This window comes from Oikopleura dioica, chromosome 2, assembly GCF_907165135.1.
Source record: "Oikopleura dioica chromosome 2, OKI2018_I68_1.0, whole genome shotgun sequence".
Taxonomy (NCBI): Eukaryota; Metazoa; Chordata; class Appendicularia; order Copelata; family Oikopleuridae; genus Oikopleura; species Oikopleura dioica.
In genome coordinates, this window is record NC_137292.1 from 13,568,609 (window position 1) to 13,590,402 (window position 21,794).

The 21,794-nt window shown below is 41.4% G+C and overlaps 3 protein-coding genes across 3 annotated transcripts; 2 read left to right on the plus strand and 1 right to left on the minus strand.

The window, feature by feature from the left end:
• Positions 1-229: 229 nt before the first annotated feature.
• LOC145698399 (serine/threonine-protein kinase nekl-2-like) lies at positions 230-1,556 on the minus strand (the record flags this gene model as incomplete). Its single annotated transcript, XM_081775602.1, has 5 exons — positions 1,457-1,556; positions 1,186-1,413; positions 1,068-1,142; positions 950-1,026; positions 230-907 (listed from the first exon to the last, which is right to left on the minus strand). Coding segments are annotated over exons 1-5 (1,158 nt in total), but the record flags the coding sequence as incomplete, so codon positions are not given.
• Positions 1,557-4,914: 3,358 nt separating this feature from the next.
• Positions 4,915-5,346, plus strand: LOC145698400 (uncharacterized). Its single transcript, XM_081775603.1, has 3 exons — positions 4,915-5,029; positions 5,072-5,188; positions 5,231-5,346. The coding sequence occupies exons 1-3, from the start codon at positions 4,954-4,956 to the stop codon at positions 5,344-5,346; spliced, it is 309 nt and encodes a 102-aa protein (XP_081631729.1). The 5' UTR covers positions 4,915-4,953.
• Positions 5,347-18,613: 13,267 nt separating this feature from the next.
• On the plus strand, positions 18,614-20,209 carry LOC145699625 (uncharacterized). Its single transcript, XM_081776899.1, has 2 exons — positions 18,614-18,795; positions 18,960-20,209. Exons 1-2 carry the CDS (start codon positions 18,793-18,795, stop codon positions 19,515-19,517), a joined length of 561 nt encoding a protein of 186 aa, XP_081633025.1. The 5' UTR covers positions 18,614-18,792; the 3' UTR covers positions 19,518-20,209.
• Positions 20,210-21,794: the final 1,585 nt, after the last annotated feature.

The window sequence follows — 21,794 nt, forward strand, 5'->3', positions numbered from 1 at the left end:
GTCTCCGTTCGCTTCATACTGCACTCCGGCCCCTAGAAAAAATTAAGCCCTTTTCTCCTTTGTTTCTTACCTTTTCTTTTGATAGTGAGTTTCCAGCTACCATCTCCTCCGAATCTCTCTGTATTAGACTGATGCTGCAGAAACCACTCTCCTTCTGTTACTTCCAAGTTTTTCTCGTAATGAAACTGTTATTTGAATCGACAATTTTGATGAAAATAATTCTCAAAAATTGTTGATTCACTTCCTTTAGATTAAACTCCGTCATTCCTGCGCTCATCGCTTTCAGGACCCGTCTTATGTCTCTTTCGTCATGAGCTTTTCGAACAGAACTACTGTCAGCTCCGATGTAGTGTCCGAAACCACCTTTCCATATCTCCCCGTTTGTTGTCAGGAAATGCTTGAGTAGATCTTGAAGCGCAGCATTCCGCTCTGCAAGCTCTATATTTTCTTTGTTGAGTTGGTCGTTTATGATTTCAACCGTTTCAACGCGGCTTTTGCCGAATTCGAGGTTTTCTGGCTTGATTCGATTCTTCAGCTGATCAACAAGACTACATATTGCTGGATGACTTGTGAGAGCATACGCTCCTTCTGGGCGGTCTGCGGGCTCTGCTTTCAAACAGGTTTTGATCAAGTTTTCCATTGCAGGAAAAGGAACACTCGCAGGACTTCTTACGTTTCGAACAATATTCGACATCGTTTGCCAATTGTTGGCAGTTGCAAACGGGTGCTTGAAAGTACAAAGCATTTGGAAAACCACCCCGGCTGACCAAATATCTCGGCGAAATGAGAGAAGCTCATTTTCTCCGTTTTTGATTGTCTCTGGCGGCAGATAGTCCGACGATCCGACTACTCCAGTACTAACGGTTCCTTCAACAGCTCGTGAAATGTTGAAATCCGCGATTTTCACCTACGAATTCTTTTTTCTACTGATTGAAAAATCTTGGCATACCGTCTTTTGGTCAGCTGAAAGAAGCAAGTTTTCAGGCTTGATGTCTCGATGTATTATACCCTGGCGATGAAGATAATCTAAATTTGAAATGAGAGTTCTCTTTACTTGAATTTCAAACCTAGAGCGAAAATAATCTGTGAGGCAAATCGAAGAGCATCATTTTCAAGCCACGGCTCTTCTTCTTCTCCCCCTTCTTCATCAACAATTATTCTATTTTGTTTTTTGGTCTACAAAACCTGCAGTCTGTTTTTTCTTAATAAATTCGGAAAGATCCCCACCAGGCAAGTACTCCATAATAAGCGCATGAAAAGGAAAATTATCAGGTCCAGTAAATTCAAAATCATCTAGGAGTTTTACCACATAAGAATGATCAAGTTTTTGCAAAAGCTTCACTTCAGAATTCGCATCTTCCCTTTTTTTCGGACCAAAGAGGCCGATTCCTTTCAACATCTTTTCCTCCCCGCCTGAAAAATCATCATGTAAAAAATTCAGATTTTTTTGTTCTACCATTCTCCTGATCTTGCACAAGAAAATAAACTTTGTCATCGCGGCGTTCTCTCAATTCTTTGATGACTTTGTATCTGTCATTAATTATTGTCCCGTCCATGCTCTTATTTCATAAATTTTAAGTTTTGAAAATGACTTATCTTTTGGGAATCGATGAAAAAGGGCTTGGCAATTTCGTATTTGCATGCACTTCTCAAATATTTACACAATAAATGTATGTTTCATTAAAATCGAAGTAAAACATAACAGAATAAACCATATTGATGATGTAATCGATAGAAGACCTGTTCTATCTTCGGAGAATAAACAAACACTTAATTTCAATCAGCCGCTCCCTTAATTAGTAGGTCACTGTCAAAAATGAAACTTTTCAGCTTTTACTGCTCAGCTTTTGTCTCAGCTCTTCAGTGCAATTGCTTCTGTCCCCAAGGTCCCTCGACGAAATGCTCCGGAAGCCTGGTTTTTGCACTTGATAGAGACCCTCGAACGCGACAAATTTGGAGTAAATTTCTGACTCAGATAAAAATACTGCTCAAGGGAATAGAGAGAGACGAGTTCATCGAATTTGGTGGCGGAAAGAATCAGGTTAAAACAATCTAAAAATTTAACTCTAAAATCATTAAGATAAAATTGGCTTTTAAAAAATATCCTCCAGATGATTTTCCCCAGCTGAACCTTCATGACTACGAGAATCCATCAATCCTCAGCGCCAGCTCTAGAGATCTTAGAAATTATGTCGGCCATCAAATCAGCTACACCCAGCCCGCTGAAACAACAGCGAACATTACTGAATTCATCCAAGATATTGAGCGATCGGATTCGGAAAAAATGCTGACTTTGATTTGGGTCAGAACAATTAAAAAGGCGATTTCGACGCGCCAGATAAAGATAAATTACTGACCCTATGTTTGTTCTTCACGAATGGAAACTGGGAGATGCATAGTTTGAACTACAAGATCAAATCCAAGATTGTTCCTGTCACAGGTACTTCTAGCAAAAGATCCATCTGACTGAAAATGAAAGCTATTCCTCCATGTGCCGGGTTTCCAATCTGTCCAGAAATGAACCGCCTCAGCACACTGTCAAATCTTCCGCATGGAAAAGTCTACCACTTTGGTCTTCCATCAAAAGATGACATCAAGAAATTAATCGTTGACCGCCTCTGTCAAAAAGCTTCTAACGACTGCGAGTGTGAATGCGCCGATTCTCAGCTTTTGAGCCTGATTAGTCCGACTACTCCCCCAACAACTACAAAACCGGTTGAATTCGAAGGCTGGATGAGTTCTGAAGAAATAAAGAAACTAGTCAAAGAGACCGTCAAAGAAGCATTAACGATAGAAAAGAACAAAGAAAAAGAAGCAGAATACCCAGTTTCTTCCAATCTTGCTCTTGGTAGACCTTCGATGTTTCATTCGTACGGGGTTTCAGAAAACATCCAAGTTATCACTGACGGGAAGATTTGCTACGACCACAGTTGTTGCGCTTCCACGGAATACAGTAAGCACCTACCAATGATTAGTGAATTCATTCTTTTTAAGTTTATGAGCCTTGGTGGATGATAGACTTAGGAAAGACACAAAGAATCAGCCAAATCAATATACGCTCTTATCTTAGTAAGGATGGAAAAATGAAGTCAGCCTAATCTTCTATTAGTGAAAGAAATGTTTGGTGCAGAAATCAGACTTGGCGATGAGAAAAGATTCCTTGAAAATCCTACTGTCGGCTATGTGACATCTTCTCCGTAGGTCAATCATTATTCTCAAAAAAGAATCGGTATTTCAGATACCAGAGGTTGTCAAAAACAGAATCTGGCCAATATCTGACTATTTTTCTTCCTCGCACGCATGCTCAGGATTGGTTTTTATATAGAGCTTATGTTCGTTATATAAAAAAAGTAGTGAAACCAAGAAAAGATAAAACTATGTGAGATCGAGGTCTACTCGAGTTGGAGATTCGATCCTTACGAAAATGAGCCACATTTGAGTTTCAACTTTGAAGAAGAACCCCTTTATGACGCTGTTTCTGACGGCAGTGGGGAAGATATTCTTATTACTCTGTGAATAGATCATTTATTTTTGTATCTAGCGTTTGTCACAAACTGCAAAACAATCGAGGTGATTACTCCAGTAATCGGCCAGAGACAGCAGCTGACAGCGTTTCTTTTCGAAATTCTCTTATGCAGGAGAGATGTCGTAGATCGTCCTTGAGCCCAGCATTTGAAATGACTATTGGGCTTCAGATTCATGCCAAAGTACTCGTCGAGATGCTCGTTCATCGCATCATCGTTGTTCATCGGATTATGGTTGTCCCAGTGCGGGTTGATTACTTGAGCTTTTTAGGCTTTGAAAAATAGTTGAAATCAAGGAAGAGTTTACTTGAGATCTTCTAGTTTTCAAACCCTAGTTATAGTCAAAGAACAATCAGAAAAACACGCTCCTTTGAAATCAACTTCATCCCGTCGAATAAGAGTCGTTCGGTCCTCGACGAATGCGTAAATCTTGATGCAAGCGGATTCTGTCATCTTTTTCTTGCTTTTGAATTTCTCGATGGATTTCAAAGTGCAATTTTGAACGGTGAAATCCGAAGTGCTTATGTACGGGACAAGAACGGCAATTGTTCGAGCACCGGACATTATCGACAGAGTCAGAGAGACCATGAAGATCGCTTGGGATAAAGTAGAAAAAACGAAGGTAAGTGGGATTACCTGAAAATGCTTGGCGAACTTGCTCAGTGCTCAAGTGAACCTGGCGCTTTTTGATTTTCGACAATGTCGATTTGCTTGATGGCCTTCCTCTGTATTTGCATTCTATCGGAGAATTGGTGCGTGTTGGCGATTTCGCTATTTGGGAGATCTCGTTGATCATTTTTCAAAAAAAAATTTTAAACTGGAAAAAGAAAATGATCACTGAGTGAATAAAGAGGCCCCCGTTCCATTAGGAGACATTACTTTTTCCGCGGTTGAGAGATGAAAGAAGTTTTAAGCTAATAAGAGCAGATTGGAGAATAATTAATATTCTATGGACAGATTGATCGACAGTATTGACGATCGGAGTTCTGTCCAGAATCGTTTTCAACCGCTGCATAAATGGATTCTGATCGGGTTGGGATTGCTTTGAGATGGATGCCGGAAGGATGAAGTGCGACGCGGAGTTGTACATCTTGCATTTCTAGTGATTTGTTGAAATCATACCATAGTTGTTAAATTTTAACGGTACCTATTTGGGTTCAGCATTCTCTTCACTTTTTATTCCCTCTCAAATGAAGTCACGCTTCTGTAAAACTTTAAACTTCGTGTCGCTAATGAAGTCCGCATCCGCGAAAAAACGGGCCTAATAGGGGATTGACATCACCACAAGACTCTGCGAGGCATCTGCATTACCATATGTATGCATAGAGAAGGCGCATCCCAATAACTTGTGAAATATATCTTTATTGTGTTTGATTTTCTCGTTTAGCTTGAATCTGACGTCGGAGAATTCCAAAATTGAGACGAAAAAATGCCGAAATTTTTGAAAGTCGATCTGGCTGCGAAAAAAGGCGAACTCTTCTTTTTTGATTTCAGCAGAAGCGACGGTAAAAACAAAATGAGTGGAAAGTGCTCAAAAATTAATTCAGAGAAAACTGAGAAAAGTGCTTATTATGTCCGAAGAATACAGAAAGAGTCGATGGCGTTTGCCAAAGGAGTTCGAAATGGAGACAGGATCGTGCAATTGAATAATTTTCTCATCCAGGGTGTGCTTTTTCCATTGATATTCAGTGTAATTTGATTTTCAGGGAGCGAGGAAATTTACTCGTATGAAGATTTGAGACAGATTTTGTATGGAACGACAGTTGGAAATTATTACAGATGCTCTTTGACTGTGGAAAAGCTGGACAAAGGAAAGAGTTGACAAATTGTCATTGAAATCAAGGAAGAGAACCACCTCTTTTGATAACTCCCAAAAAGAAAACCGGCTGTCAGAAATGTAAAAAACCGTGAAATCGAGATTTGAAAATTTTTCATTCGCAACAATAAAAATCATCCACGTACCCTTCCGGCTTTGCGATGTGTATTCTAAATTAGCGTACTTACGGATGGGGGAATAAAAAAATGAGATTTTACAGTCGAGCGAGGCTGGATTGAGATTGAGATTGTCCATCAGCTTGTGACGGATTTCCGGTTCTCGTGATCTTGATAGGCGACGCGTTTTTTCGGATTATTTACGATTTGGGACTTTTTTCTTTTAAGCTTCTTTCTGCATGGTTAAAGATTGCAAATTTACGTAGCACTAAAGTGGTCAACAATAATCTCATCCCCTCTTTACTCCATGAGCAGCGTGCTTACCGTGCGTAAGGGTTGGATTGTTTCTGAAGAGGGTGGTAAATCTTTTTAGTATGACAATGATGATTTGGTCGCGCCTAACAAGGTGCTCGTGGCGTTGGAGTGGCACTTGTCGAAGCTCCTCCCCGTTCGCGAAGGAAGTCTTAAGAGGCGAGCAACAAAAATAAACCTAATGGGCCGCGGGAAAACGGATGTCCGTTGAGCTACATCTACTCCTTCGCATTCCAAACAACCCGTCCAAAAACAACCTCGAGATGTCACTCACTCCTACAGTAAATAAACAAACATGTCCGCAATTGCTAAAAGGATGTAGTTTGAATATCTTAAATTTCCAATTTTGGGATTCGCAAAATCCAAATTATTTATGCTTGGCCAAAGATTTGCATTTATTCTGAAGAAAAGCGGATTTCAGCGAAATATTTGGATGTTTCAAAACAAAACGAAACTTTAAAAATTGAAAATTGAAGAGTACTTTCTTCTTTCGCATGCCAGCTCATAAGTTTGATAAATCAATCGGTTCTGCCTCCCACGGGTTATTTTTCAATCAAGAGCGCCCATTAAAAAATTCGGCGATTTCTTAGAAGCCATTCAGATCCATCAATTTTTCCTTTTTCTAAAGAGGCTCGCTGAAGCTATAAAAGACTCAAAAGCTCGGGCCGGGCCCTTGCTTTTTCAACCCTTTGTGGTTTATTTTAGGACCCTTTGCTATCTGAATATTTTGCGGCGGAGGGCTCTTTTGAACCCTCAGCTTTGTTTGGGCTAATGAGCCTGGCGAAATTTCCTTCGAAAGCGTATATTTATTCCCGGTGGAATTTTACGCCGCGGCGGAATTGTTTGATGACAGCAGGTACAGAATTTTTCTCATAACAGTTTTAAGACAGTTCTTTTTTATAAAAATATTGAACCTTTTTCTTTTTGAAAATATCGTTCAAAAAAGACGGTCGACGGTTGGGAAAAAAGGGTGAAATAAGCAGCGAATAATTAGCGAGTGTAATTCACGATTGAAGAATGTTTTTTCTTCTTTTTCTTAATTTTGATTACTCAGAGACTGTGAGAGTGGATTTTTTATTTTCTAGAGCTGATCCTGCGGCGGTGGTGGTGACAAATCGTAATCACATGGGAACATGTATAGTGGCGGTGTAATGACTGTTCCCACTGCGACGAGAAAAATTAAAAACGTTTGAAAGTCCTTTCTCAGAGTATTTTAAAGCGGGCGCGTTCTCAGCCCTGCTCCGCGCCGAAACTGGGCTAGAAGAAGCAGTCAGAGCCTGGGAAAGTATTTTCCCTTCCTGCATCGAGATACCCGCTTACCAAACCACCTCCACACCATAAAGACCGGAAGTCGTCGAAAACCATTAAACCGGAGTAAAAACAATTTTTTAAAGCAAATAAAGCCGTTTTAAATTTCACATTATTTCAATTTTATTTTCCCAGTTTCGAAACTTTCGATCCCGAAATAATTTTATTCCAAAATTAAATTTCGCAAATTTTTACTGCCAAAGCTTTCCACGCTCTCACAGCTTGAGCTTTCACAACAGAAAGTGATTTTTAAACAAACTCTCAATTATGCGCTGGCGAGAAATGAAAACGTTCTTTTCACGCCTTCCAGCCTCGCCAGATGGCACTTTGTAGGCGATTATTGGATTAGCCAGCGTCTATTGATAACGAGCCCTCGAATCGTTGCCCAAATGGAAAATTAGCCTTTCGCGCTCCTCTAGAATCAAAAATAACAGAAGCAGCTAAACCAATTAGAGGGGATCATAAAGCTCAGCCGTTTCGGCCCCTGCTTTTGGTACATTGAGGATCACACGCGGCGCCGCTCTTTGTGGTCGAGCTAAATACCAAGAGGCTAACAAGACTGAGCGCCCGGTATGCTCAGATAGATGATTCAATAATTTTTCAGCGGAACTTTCGACCTTTTCAGTTTCACAGAAAAAAAACAAGAATTGATAAGGTTCAGTTTAATGGCTAGTTTTTTATTTTGAAAGCTGAAGGTGTGGAATTTTGGGAAAATTTGCGATGTTAATTGAATCTTGCGAATTGCGCGAAAATTGAGGGAACGCTATTATAGAATTTACAAAACAGGCTTATCCTCGGGATGAGCTAACCGCTCATTTTGGCTAGTTATGGAATGATGATTTTTTTCCCTCGGATGTTGGAAATTTCTCTGCGCGTGTGTGGACAAAGTGGCTGAGAAAAAAGGATATTCCCAGCAACTAATCACGCGTTTTTTCAAAGCGCCACTGCGGATGTCACAGCCGGGCATGTCCGACGACTCAGAAACAGAGTAACAAATTCAGAGATTCTCACAGCCGCGCTAATTTAATAAAATAGCCGAATCTGAATCTTTGGAATCGAAATCAAAATTCCATGTTCGCACATTATTTTGAATAGCCGCTATTTTAGCACGTTGAGGATAATCCTGGAAGATGATCCCAAAGTATTCTTTGGCCGGGCCGCGTTGTATATCTAGCCGCGGCGTTTGAGAACAAAGAAAACGACCACAGCGTGCCTAAACATTTTACACGACTTTCAAGTAAACTCCCTGGCGACTCGTCTCGATATGCACCTGTCAACTTTCACTGGTCAAAATATACGGTAATCCCGTAAGGATTGGCGGCACGGCGCTCTGAAGTGAGCAGTTTGTTTATCCTTCATTATGCACTACGAAGTGGAAGTGCCGCCGGAGCTGAATTTGAAGCAATCCAAAGAAAACTGCTGAATCTCGCTGCTTCTTGTCATTCAGAAGGTCGTTTTTTTTCCATGATAGAGGGCAATTATTCCCACTTGTTTTGGGCAGCGTCGTTAGTAGCTCGAGTGGCATTGTTCCCGTCACGCGACTAGCTTCGAGTCTTTATTGGATAAACAGTGTTAAACACTTGGCCCATGTGGAGTTGCTCCATGTCTTCATAATATTAATCCCTCTCGTGTCCCCATTCAATCATCTCCAGGCCTCTACGGGGGGCTCATCCTAACGCACAATTGATGAGCATGGAAAAGAGCATGCTCAATCTTCTTCGCGTCGATAAAATATATTTACACATTTTGAAAAGTCGAGCTGAAAACAGGTTTTTCAAGCTTTTGAAGTTTCAGAAGTGCTTTCAGCTCGAGTCACTTTCTTGTCAGCTCGGAGACTCCATCCCCTCTTTTTCCAGATGCGCGTCGAAATTATAGCTTCTCGGTTCAGCTGCCAGGCCCGTGCGCGCACTTAGGAACGAAATATCAAGCCAGGAAGGCGATACCGGTAATCACCGGTGGAGCAATGTCGCTGAAATTTGAACCCAATTCCCACTTTGCGCGATGACGCGATAGAACTAGAATGAGTGGCTGGATAAGGGCTCGGCCGGCGAGGATGATGCCTATCTGTCGCAACCCGGCCTACCTCAAACTTCACAAATTTCCGAAATTCCAAAAATTTTGAAAGACAATTTTTTCATAGACGAAGAAAAAGACTTCTCGTGTTCTCTTAATTACCAAATAATGATGAAAAGGTACCGCACCTTGGCGAATTTCTAAATTTAAACGAAATACAAGTAATTTTGAGAAAATTGGAGAAAAAAAGCCGGTCGAGTAAATTTCCTAAAACGACGGTAATTATTCCAGATCAAAATAAAAAATGCTCCTGTTCGAAAAAATTAGCAAAGCTCATCAAAATCTACCTAAAATCAAAGTCGTTCGTAAAATGCTCATTCGGTAAGAGAATACTCTTGAATCAATCGAGTCGGAGCATGAAAACGAATCGTTTTGGTTGTTTTGACTTTGATGAACTGTGTGAGCTTTCGTCCGGAGGTTTCGGTTTCTCGAAATCCGTCGCCAGTTCCCACCGTCCTGCAGAGCTCATTTTGCTGCAGTGCGTATTTGATTGATACTTTTTTTCACTTCAATTAAGAATTTCAAGCTCTTTTGCTCTGAAAATGAGTTGTTGAAAAACAGTCGAGCTCGACGAAGCGGACTATTTTCAAAATGGAAACAGCTGCTCTTTGAATAAATCAGCACGTGCTGACGCCCAGAAATGCTCTGAAAAATTCCAGCGACTCATGCAACTAGAAAAATGGAAAAAATTTTCCGAGACTGACGCAAATTAGAAAAACTCATTTTGAAGCCACAGTATCTTTTGAAGCTTTTTTGATCTTTTATAAGTAATGCTTCAAGGAGTATTTGAAGTAGGTCGCGATTTTTTCGATGAATTTTGTTATGGGGCTAACATAGTGGCACCCTTATTGTTTTATTCAATTCAGAGGAGTGTAGTAAGTCAGATTCAATTCTAGTCACATTGGATGGCTCTTCTTTCGGGAAACTCTGCCCCGTACTCATTCAATTACTGTATAATTATGTTTGCGGAGGTGGAGTAGAATAAGTGAAGCAGGACCACTCCCTTCGGTGCACCTGGTCGGTGGTGTTCTCTGGCGTGAGAATGAGAACTATCAAGACAACGGGCTAAATTCGCGCCTGCGTCAACTCCGAATAGCAATTTTTCACTCCCCGAAATTCTGCTCCCATGTAAGTCCTTACTTAGCGAGAGTATTCTTTACTGCCTAGCTTGTTCTCAGAGCGAAAAAATAATATTTTTTTTCCTTTTTTTTTGAGTCGCTCCAATTTGAGCGTGTCGCCGAAATCTTTAGAAGCAGCAGGAAGCTCATTTAGGTCATTTCCTCTCTGGCGGTTTTCCCGTGACCTTGGCCGCTCTTCGCTTATCAAACTCTGTGAAATGGAACGGAAATCCGGAAGTAATGATAGTTCCGGAAATGGACCCGCTGCGTGACGATTATTTAGAACCTGCCAGCAGAAATCCGCTGTTAACCATGTTAACACCCTTATCACCAGTTTAAACGAGCTGATAATGTTGCTGATATGAGTTTCACTTTCTCAGGCTTCAGGAACGGCAGGTAACTGTATATTCAGTAAGCTTCCCGTAGATTTTTCTATAAGTAACTTTTGGCTCCTTTTTCTCATGCCTTTCATTTTTTTTCAATGGGCAGGGAATTTCCCAGGGAGCACCAATATACAGCTGAATATAATATTTTATTTTGCCATAACAGTCGGAGCCCTTTGATTTTCCCATATAACAGTCTGACTACTTTCTCACCGCCCGCGGTAGCTAAGGGACTCTTTTACCATTTTTATGGATAGTAGAGGAAATTTTTAATCTTTCTAATGATTTTTTTAGAGCCTGAACGCTCCCTGTTTTGCGCTAAAATGCTAGACTAGCATCTTCCTTTCCCGGTTCGGCTTTCAGAATGACACTTTTCGTATAAGCGTCTTTGTTGTGGGAATGCACTCGAGCCCGTGGATTTCGAAGCTTTTAGCTCCGACAGGTCGAGTCTGTTTATTTCCGCGTGCGTCGGATTATCCAAGTGGCTCTCGGACGAGTGTGTCGTTCCTTTTTTCCACAGTTCTCTTTCATTCTCAGCACGCAGAAAACTCGAAAAATCACCAACCGAACGGGATCACTATCGAGTGGCTTAGGTTTATGTTTCCAAACGATGCTTCTCTTGCTTCACTGAGCAAATTTCAACGAAGAAAATAAGCTTCTTCTTCATGGAAAGAAATATTTTAAGAAAAAAGGAAACTTCCGGAAACAGCAAAAGGCAATAATTTGTCTGAGTAATAACAGAGAGTAGTACGTAAAAGAGGTACTTTCGACTTTTGAAAACTTCACCGTCATCGCACAAAAAATGTCTATCAAAATGCCTCGGAGTGTTTCCGCCTGCGACAGGAGACTTTTTGGTCACCGGAAGCAGCTTCTGAAAAGGTGATGCTTTACCGTTTTCTGAAGCTCGTTTGATTCAACATTACTTTTGAAAAGTTTTGTATTTGCGCGAAAACAGCGGTATTTGTCAATGATGAGGGTTGAAAAAAAACACTGTATTTGACAAATTCACGCTAATGAGGCTAGGCCAATCTGAGAAAGCAGGAAAGATATTGAATGGCTGTCCAGCGATGATTAGAAGAGGTTCAAGGCTGATCCATGAGAAAGGTGGACTGGGCCCAGGTTCTCACGCTTCGACATTTCCCACCGCCACTGACCATCTAATACAATCGACGAAATTTTACACTTATTTCCGCAGCCCCTAATTCACAATTTTAAAGCTACACTCACCGAGTCCAACCCAGAAAAAATAATATTCTTCCATACAGGTCTTCGATCAAGCGCGCCGGCTTGTCGGAGGAACATCTTGGTCTGGGAAGACCATTGTACATTTTTATTCAAATTTTAATCGACGGAACATCGTTTAAGCTCAATTATATTAAGAAATTTTTACGAAGATTTGAAAGAGTTTTACTCAAAATATACGCAATTTAAGATGTGCCGAGTTTAACCGGCTTGTCACTCAATTTTCCTTCAATCTCGACCAAATTTTCTTTAGCCAAATCCATTTTTGATTTTGTTTGTGGTCGAAAATATCAACCAGAAACTGCATTCTTTCTCTCAATAACCCCAGATGCCCATAAATACTCATAAATCCTCTGCCACGCTTATTTACTCCTCCAACAGCATAAATCTCCCCGTCAACCTTCCCTCGTCCCTCGTCCCTCAACTCCCAACATTTACACAGCTTCCCTCGACTATTTTTATAGCCAAATAATGCTCCGGCGGAATACTGCGCGAAATGATGTTCCCCACCGATGTAAGACAAATTTGAGATGTTTTAAAATGTTTGCCGATCATATTTTTTCCCAGATTTTTTGGCGCTGAGAAAAAGAAGTAATCTGATGATTTCTCACTTACGTTCTTTTTTGAGAAAACGATTTTCTGACGCGCAAATGCCTTATTTTGAACATGAGAAGCTGGAAAGAACCAATTATGCCCAAGTATTTGCTGAATGATACCTATTTTTGATATCAGAAAAGACTCCGAAAAAGCATGAAACAGAAATCGACAGATGCAAGGCTAGTAGACCTAGGCTAGCTGAGAAATGTTGAAGGACACTTTAGAAAAATGGGAAAGGCGTTTTTGGTTTCCCACAGTATTGACAATAGCTTTGACCGCTGTGTTTCTGGGAGCATCTCACGCGACAGGAAGAGTTCGGCGACTCTCTCACGATTGATGGACAAGCGTTGTCTTCCGGTGGCCCACTTGGCTTTTTGTCGCCGCGAGATTGTCCTTCTAAATAAAATACCCATGATTGCCTTTTACTCTCAGAAGGGCCGCGACGAACCACTAGAGCTGAAAATGTCTTTAAAATTATAGAGCTCTTCTGATCTCGCCTTTCCATGAAATCTAGGCTATCCGTGGGAGAGCAGTCCATCACTAACCTTTAAAAAAGAAAAATACATAATCACTTTTTACGATTTAATTGGCGTTAAACGGGTATGAAAGTACTCACCTGGGAATGCCAATGAAAAATGTCTTTTTACTAGTTTTCTTCCTATTAGGCAAAAAACGAGTAAGGTTAGGGTTAGGGTTTGGTAGCCGATAAGCTAGTTGATGAACAAGGGGCTCTTACCACTTAACAATGTGGATGAACAAGGGGGACCTCCGACCGTATCATCTTTTTTCAGACGAACGGACTATCTACCAGCTAATGCAAGCTGCATATGAATCTTTTGATGGTGATATGCATTCAAAGCTCTGTGGGAAAGTGTTCGATTTCCGCGAAGACGGAAAGTGCCATTTAGGACGTTGACCTCCCGCGATACTGTCAAACCGGCTGGCAACTTTGAATAACTCGCGCCTTATCGATAAGCGCCGCGGCCCGCGCGCTCGTGTATTTCTACGTTCTTTATCTTTTTCTAACATTTTTGACTTGGAAGATCAAGGTGCTGCTTGTCGGAAGTGCGAGCAGCTTCCCAGGAGTGCTTTCGCTGTTTTCTAATATTTTTCATCGGATGATGGAGGTGGCGGTGGGGCGCGGTGGGAACCGATTCACCCCTGATAGTCACAGCGGGACATGAGAAAATCGAAAAGCGCTCCCAGATCAGACCTTACACCACCACCGCCGAACGGAACGCCAGTCAACACACTTCCGAAAACAGCGTTTACCTTATTGCCTAGTCCTGAGAACTCGGCCAGTCCTCTCACGGCAGAAACTTTTCAAATGATGCCTACTCGTTTTTTGAAAAATATGCTTCATCCCTCGAATCATGAAATTTGGACAGAATGATTCTCAAATAAAGCGGCGATAATTGCCGTTTCCTGGGCCGTTGCGGCGACATTTAGGCAATTTTTTCGTCAAAATGTCAAAAAAATCTTTTGAACCGGAGGGTCATCAATCGAGCTCATACCCCCGGAATGACCTTTCTGAGGCCGTTTTGAAGCCTCCACTGAGTAAAGTTTGAAAAGTAGCTAACTCCGGTAAAGAGGGCCTTTGAAGGGCTTGCCAGCAGGGACCAGAAGCAGCCCTGTTGACAGAGCGCGTGCACGTGACCTCTTGAGGAAGACAAACCGTCACTTGACAAGATTTGAAGCCGGTCAAGAAGATTTATTGAGGGGAAGTGTATTTGGAGAATTACTTCATATCAGGACAAGGAGCCATTTTCGAATATCTGCGACAGGTGCATTTTACTGCTCGAAAATCAGGTGAAAATCATATTTACCCATTCGATATTAAATTGACATGGGAACGAGTTTTTTCGCGAAATCATTTCCGATCGGACAATCAGATGCGTGCCTGCGAGTGTGTGCCCTAGAGGACGAGTTTGTTAGCTGCCTAAAATTTTAATCCGAAGCAGCGATTTCCCAACGCGATAAAAAAAATAAATTGTCCGATGAATCTGGGCTAATGCGGAGCTAGAAATCAGCTGTTATGTCAAAAAAGAAGAAGAGCGTGGGAAGATGAATATTTGGCGAACGTAATAAAACTCAAATTTTCAAGTGTAAAAGAGACCCTTTTGCCAGATAATTATTTTCCCAAAAATATTGGCGGGAAAAAACTCATCAAAAAAATGACTAAAATGAATCTACTGGGCAGAAACAATGAGTTTTAAACTGTTTTGGGGAAGCAGCTAATTTTGTATTTTTCGGTGGCGACGTCGGATTTGTTCCGGAACGCTGGCTAACAAGGCTTGAATGAATATTTGGCGGTGTTCTTTGAGCGGCCACAAGCTTAGGTAATCTTCCGCAAATTGGGTTGAATTAGGATGTTTAGGCACAAACTTCCTCGCGTCTTTTCATCTGGACTTTTCAAAGGCCCCTTCCATTTTTCATCGGTTCTTGAAGGGCTCCTTGTTTGTATTTTGGGCGGAGCTGGCACCAAAGAAAAAGTGCGAGCTGATAAGCTCGTCTTTTTGGAGCTTTTGGTAGATAATGAGAGATAAGCCTCTTCATTGGGGAAAACAAGCTTTTCTCAAAATAAAAGAAGAAAATTTATTTCTCCAGAATTCGCAAAAACATGAAAAAATGATGAAAATTGTGATTTATGATTTTCCATCAATGATTGATTCGTTAAAACTAAATTTGATTGAGCAAATCCAAAAATAATTTTCAGATTAAAAACCGAGTGTTCCCAAAATATAATTATACACATGAGATACACCAAGTATCCGTAAATGCGCATAGACGAGAAAATACTCTCCCAAAGTCTCAGGGACTGCCGGCTAATTCGTACGTATTTCACCTTCATTTAGAAATTGGTCCTACCTGACTGGAAAGCTCTCCCTGAGAATTCCTCACTACACCTCGGCTTATTTTGTAAAGATATCGTAACCAAGCGGTACTGTGCCTTCTTTTTCTTACGGGAAATTTCCACTTTCAATCGAGAAAAAAGCCACTTCACCGACCATGGGTTAACTTTAACCCATGGGCGAGGCGAAGGGTTAAAAGTCATCAACGTGTTTTTGCGTATTTTTTTGTCTGCGGTCAATTGGAATTGACAACAAAAGAAGTCGATTATTACTTTTTACGGGTTTATTGGGCTAATAAATTTGCCATGGGATTAAGTTCTGGGGCGCGAGGAGCTGGATGGAGGTCAGTTTAACTCCCCGCAGCAGGTTATCAACGCACACTTTTCGCACCCTCGATGGGGGACGAGAGATAAACGCGTAACGGGTTAAATAGGATAAGCGCATTTTGACAAGAGTTTTTGAAGAGTTTCCAGTTGTTTATTTAGCGATTGATTTTTTTTTCATTGCCTTTTCTATTGTTTGAAACCGTTTTTTATCAATAAACGGCATAAGTAGCACTGTAACTGAACTTTTGCCATTTTGAGTCGAAAATATTTCCTCCTCAAAAAGCGAGTCAAGCGAAAATTGACATTTTGACGCGAAGAATTCCCGTTTCGACAGGATTTTGACGCGAAAGTGTGATCTTTTGATTACGGATTACTTTTTTTCCGCTGGGAAATTTCGCATTCACGCTCCGTAATTATCGATCCACCAGTGTGATTCACCCTGGATGATGATTTTGTACAGACATGACGATCGTTATGTAACGAGAATCGAGCCGGGAAGAGTAACCTAGGATCATTTGCTTACTGCATGATGAACTCCTTGAGAGTTTCCCATGAGTAAAACGAGAACAACATTTTTCGCTATAATTAGTTGATAAGAATGCTCTTATCTGACCTATTAATCTCACAATAACGTAAAACGCCCTTCTCTACTTGAAGTCTACCAGACAGCAGACAACAGCAATTGCAAAACAAACGAGTGGCGGAAGGAAAAGTGGCGGAATGCGAACATGTCGGACATTTTGTAGCTAGCACATTTCGACCGACCGGTTGAGGGGAAAATAGTCACGTGGATCAAGTGGCCGGGGCACGGCGGATCAAGAGCGCGTAGATCCCGCACACGCTCTAGAAAAGCTTTGATGAGCAGCTCGCCGAGGTTTTCCAGCTTGTCCGGAATTTCCGCAAAAGCCGACAAGGCGAAAATACTAAATATCAAATAATTGGAAGTAAAGAATAAGTTTGCCTAAGGAAGGTCAATTTGGTCGTTTTACCGTTCTTTGGGAATAGTCTAATATTAGACTGCTTCTGTAGAAATCTAAAGCCGACCTGAAAAAATCAAAAGAACTTCCTGAGAGCGGTTTTCCGGTGGAAACTAAGGCCAAGGGACGATAATCGGTCGCGGGAGCAGCTTTGAGCTCCGTGCAAAAGCTTCGAAAAATAAATAATCCGTCTTCAAAGGGAGGTGTAAATGCGCCTTGCAGGAAACTGATCCCGGATCAGCAGCCGCCCTTGATCACTGTGAGGCCCAAGCGTGCGACCTTTTTCTAACTCCCTTTTAGCCGAAAACTATCGGCCCGGGAGGCCACTGGCGATGCGCACTTCAAAGGGCAGGGATCAGTCCTCAGAGCCAGAAAGGATGAAAACATATATTTTTGACGGACTTAGTTTTTGGACGAATAGCTTCTTCATGCTCCGACTCCTGTGTTCGCAGCGCGATCATAGGTAGCTCCCCAGTATTCTCCAGATTTCATAACATTTTCGTAAACAACATGGCGTTCTCTCTGCGAAGATTGAAGGGTGAAGAAAACCGGCGTCTCAGAGACTGCCGGCCTTGCGGTCTCTACCGCCAGTAATGTACCACACTTCCATTAAAATCGAGCATTAGTTCGACATCACTGAACACACGTAACAATTTCCTGATCCCATAATTATCCGAGCCTAAGTGGAGGAAAAAATTGTGTTGGGACTGATTGAAAAAATCGAAGCGAAATTGAGGTACTGGATCATTTTCGCGCACCTGATCAATTATTCTGATCGAAATCGAATCCTCTTTCCCAGGACTTCATCCCTTCCCTCATCCGATTCGAATCCATGGAGAATTATCGCCAATTTTCGCTGAAATCTATCGACCCCTCTCACGGGGAATTATCACTCTGCGATGTCCATTTTGATTTTTTCTTTCTGTTTAAAATTTGTAAAATTTGTTGAAAGTGATGTAAAAGGGTCGCGCTCTTTGAAGGAAATCAAACTTGTATAAATATTTTAAGGGCAATTAAGTCATGTAACTTCCAATTTGAAAATGAAAGTGGTCGCCCGCTACAGCTCGATATCGAGCCGCCCTTTGATCACAGTAACAGCTGCTTTATGTCACCAGTACCAGGGGTCAGTGGAGCTCATCTGAAAGCACCCCCATCGAGGAGAGTCCTATTTTTAGCTCTTTGAACACAAAAAGAGCGAAAAAACGTTTTTTTTTCTGGGCCATGCTTGGTCTGTCTTTTTTGGGTTACTCTTTGAAGCGCCCAATAAAGCAGCAAAGATCGGATTCTTCTTTATGGAAAAAGTCTGAGAGCAACGTAACCATATTTAACTCGTAAAGTCCCTTTTTAAAACATGCAGCAATGTAAAACTGGCACTGGGCTTGAATGTTAATGGGCATATAAATCGAGCGCGTCGTTTTTCTTCGTTTTTAAAATAATTACCCCGTGCCGAGGACATTATTTTGGTTTCGTGAGATAACGCCAAATGTGCCTAATTTTAGGCTTTTCTTGGCACCGAGCTGAAAAACGGGTAATCACCAGTCTCAATTATTAATTTTCGCGCGTTTTTAACGGCGAAGGAAACAACTTTCTTCAATTTTGATGGTGGCAAACAGTAACTGACATCGGCTTTTAATATCAGTTCTACCTTTTGTCCTTCATTGGTACTTTGACTTCGATTTTCAAATGTTGTTTTCAAACTGTTCTTTTTCGATTTTTATGCTCGTATAATAAGACTTAGAAGAGACTACGTATTATATTCAAAAATTAAGGTACACCAAGATGTTTAGCCCAAGATGAGCTGTTCAGATTCCGATTTTTGGTTTATCCTAACGTTACGCCACGAGGAGCTCTTTCGAGCACCTTGAGCAGCTCACGAAAGAAAATGTTGCGCAGTGGCCCACTACCGCCCTCGGTTTCCCGCGTTAGCGCACTCTTACGCGGGGCGAAGTGTCGCGCAGCGTCGGACATCATTATATTTAACCACCACCACTGGCCTCGAAATCTCACAACCACAAAAAAGTGGATCAACAAAAAAACTAAAACAAAAAACAAGAGATAAACGCCTCTTCTGAAAAATCAAGAGACCCAGAAAACAACAACGAAAACCCGAATCAGCAGTCACAACAGCAGCCTTTACAACAGTCAAGAATGGTAAGCTATTCGAAAAATTTCTAGTAGCGGGGCCGGACGGGGAAACATACCGCAGCGTATATTGGATCTAATTTTGTGGCGGGCAGTTTTTCGCGCATAATTTGGCAGCAGGCCATCTAGCTTTTCGTACATTTTCTGAACATCTCGTAACTTAATATCTTCAGTCCTACCTCGATTCTCCACCAGCGTCTCCGCTCAATGAATCTACAGAAGCTCCATCGGCAACGCTAGAAGAGTCCCTGACCTGTCGGATCATCCAAAAACGCTCGAGAAAACGAGTACTTGAAGATGACTCGCCGCCGACTCCTCCTAGCCCGTCAAAAACTCCTCCTCCCTCTTCCGATCCTCGTCCGGTCATCGTCTCTGCCAAGCGAAGGCGAATTCACGAAGAGCCAAAGGAGAAATCCCGCGAAGTGCTGAACTTTGAGAAATGCATCGCAGTCGGCCACTGGAGCTCCGTCTTTGCTCGTTTCTCTAGCCAGCTGAGCACGAATACATCTTTGCTAGAAGGCGTCGATGTCAACCTCTACGACAAGTCTGGCCACACCGCTCTTCTGGCCGCATGTGCTCTTGGAGATGCCAAACTCGCCAAGACCTTGGTCAAATTGGGCGCGCGGCTGGACCTGACAAGCCTCCAAGGATGGTCGGTTTGGCACTACGCCGTCCGAAAGCCGCTCGTTATGGTGACACTGCTGGACTTTGTCTACCCCCGAATGAGCTGAACAAAGTTATTAGAAAAAATATATATTAATATGAATAACAAAAGACGTCAACAAATTCTCAGGAGAGCGCGTATGGGTGTTCCTCAGTCGCCTAGACTCGCTCTCAGGGTTGAAAAAATAGACCGACCAGCTGCTGTTCCTTCTTTTGTTATCACTTCATGGCGTATTCTTTGATGATATTCTTCCTATATCGTTTAAAAAGTACGCTATGGCCTGATCCATACTAGTTCCAAATATTTTAAAAATTGAAAGAATGAAACGATCTTTATCCTCTTTATAAATCTCAACGTGCTAGAATCTTCTCATTTTCTACAAGCTTACTCGTGCCGCTTAAAAAAAATTTCAACCTTTGAAATTTTTCTCCGTGCTGCTTCTTTGTAAACTCGTTGTTTTTTTTACTTCTTTCTAGGCTTTTTAATATTTTTTGCGCTAAAAATTTACAACTTTCAAAAAAAAAGTCACTTCTACCTAAAAAAAATCGCTGCCAGAGTTGTCAATCTTTTCAAATATTATTATTTATACAATCTTAAAAATCTTCACTTGCTGAAAAAATGGCATAATAAAAAATATGCAAAAATCAAAGTTGTTGTTTCGAAGAAAAAAATGAGCAGGGGAATTTCATGGGAGCATTTGCAGGCGCGGACTTAAAATTAGCTTCCCAGAAAAATTGGAAATTATGACTAGTTTTCTAGCAAAGCTGGAATAAGTAACAGACATTTTCAGTGCATAAGCAAGAAGAAAAAGCATGAAAAAGTGGCGAAATTCTAGCAAAAAAGCGACGATCACCAATGATCCGGGTCTTTTGTCCTCGAGCTCGATAAAAAATTAATTTGTTTGAGTGAGTTCAATTTGGCAAGTTGGCCATACGGACGCCAGAAGGGCCCCTGCGCGAAGCTGTCTATCCTCATGTGGCTTGAATCGATCTGTATAATTTGCCGGGAAGAAGGAAGAGCCGGCGAGAAGGAGGAGCTTGCCGTAAAGCTATAAAATCGAAATCGATTCTGTTGCAAGCGACAAGTTCAAAGGCGCTTCACGACCCGCTGAACAAATTTATGGCGAGCCAAGGGGCAAACTCATATCAACCACAAAAGGCAAAATTGTTATTTCAATTTATTGGACTTGAAAGTGGGACGCGACGAGCCCATGAAATTAGGAGCACAAACTTTAGGGGTGATAAATGACAATACATCGTCTTCCTGGTACAAGTTCTTCTTCCCGTAAGAATGATCGATAAACATGAACATTCATTTTACTACTTGATTGTCTCTAGAATGCTCTGGTCATCAAAGATTTGTTTAAAAAAGCTGCAGTTTCAGCCTGAAACTTTCAGGATAATGCAGCTCAAGGATTACTTGAAATATTTTCATTTTTGTCTTATCTTCATCATTCCTGCTTTTCTAGCTCCGCTTTTCTTTGAACCGACTGAAGGTACTTGCAATTAATATTTTTGATGAATGCTAATGTGATATTTTAGAGAACAAGAAAGCACACTTGGAATATTTATGCATGGTCATAATTATCCAGCTTACCGAGCTAAAATTTATCCAGAAACAAATTGACGAACTCGATGCCATTAATGCAAAACAGGCAGAAAATTTGGAGAGACTCAAGAAGGTCTGGGCTCAACTGGAAAAACTCAAAAATCACCCAAAGCTTATGAAATTTAGGACAACGCTCAATCAAGCTCAAAAACTAAGCGAAAAACTTGAGGCAAAACTGAATCAATTCCGTGCCGAAAATTCATCTTCCACATGATTACAGTGTAATTTACACAGTATAATTTTTCACGATATATTTTTTTACTGTAACTAATATATATTTTTCGCGCACTCTTCCAGTAGAATAAAAATGAACCGAATACATTCTTTCTTCTTCCGAAAAGTCTGGTATCGACTTTCTTCGGAAAAAAGTGCAATCAATCTTCTCACTCGTCGCCGGATGATCCAATTTGCATTGACACACCGTCCAACAATGCACAAAATTCCCAAAAAGCTCGCCAAATTAGCCATCTGTTGTGCTGGACAAAGGTCGCCAGGAGAGTGATTGTGTCCATCCCTCTTTCAAAGGTTATTTTGTAAACAGGCTGAGTCTGGTAAAAAATGAAGGTCCATGAAATTGGGAAAATTCACGCGGCTGGGGAACCCCGAGTGTGGCCGATTTATGGCGGACAATGTGGCATTTACAGACCGCTGATATCGTTATCGTGCGCCGGGTTAGATGACCGCTAGAATTTATCGCTCCCCTTTTTCCAGGGTGGCTTTTTAGGGACTTGATCCA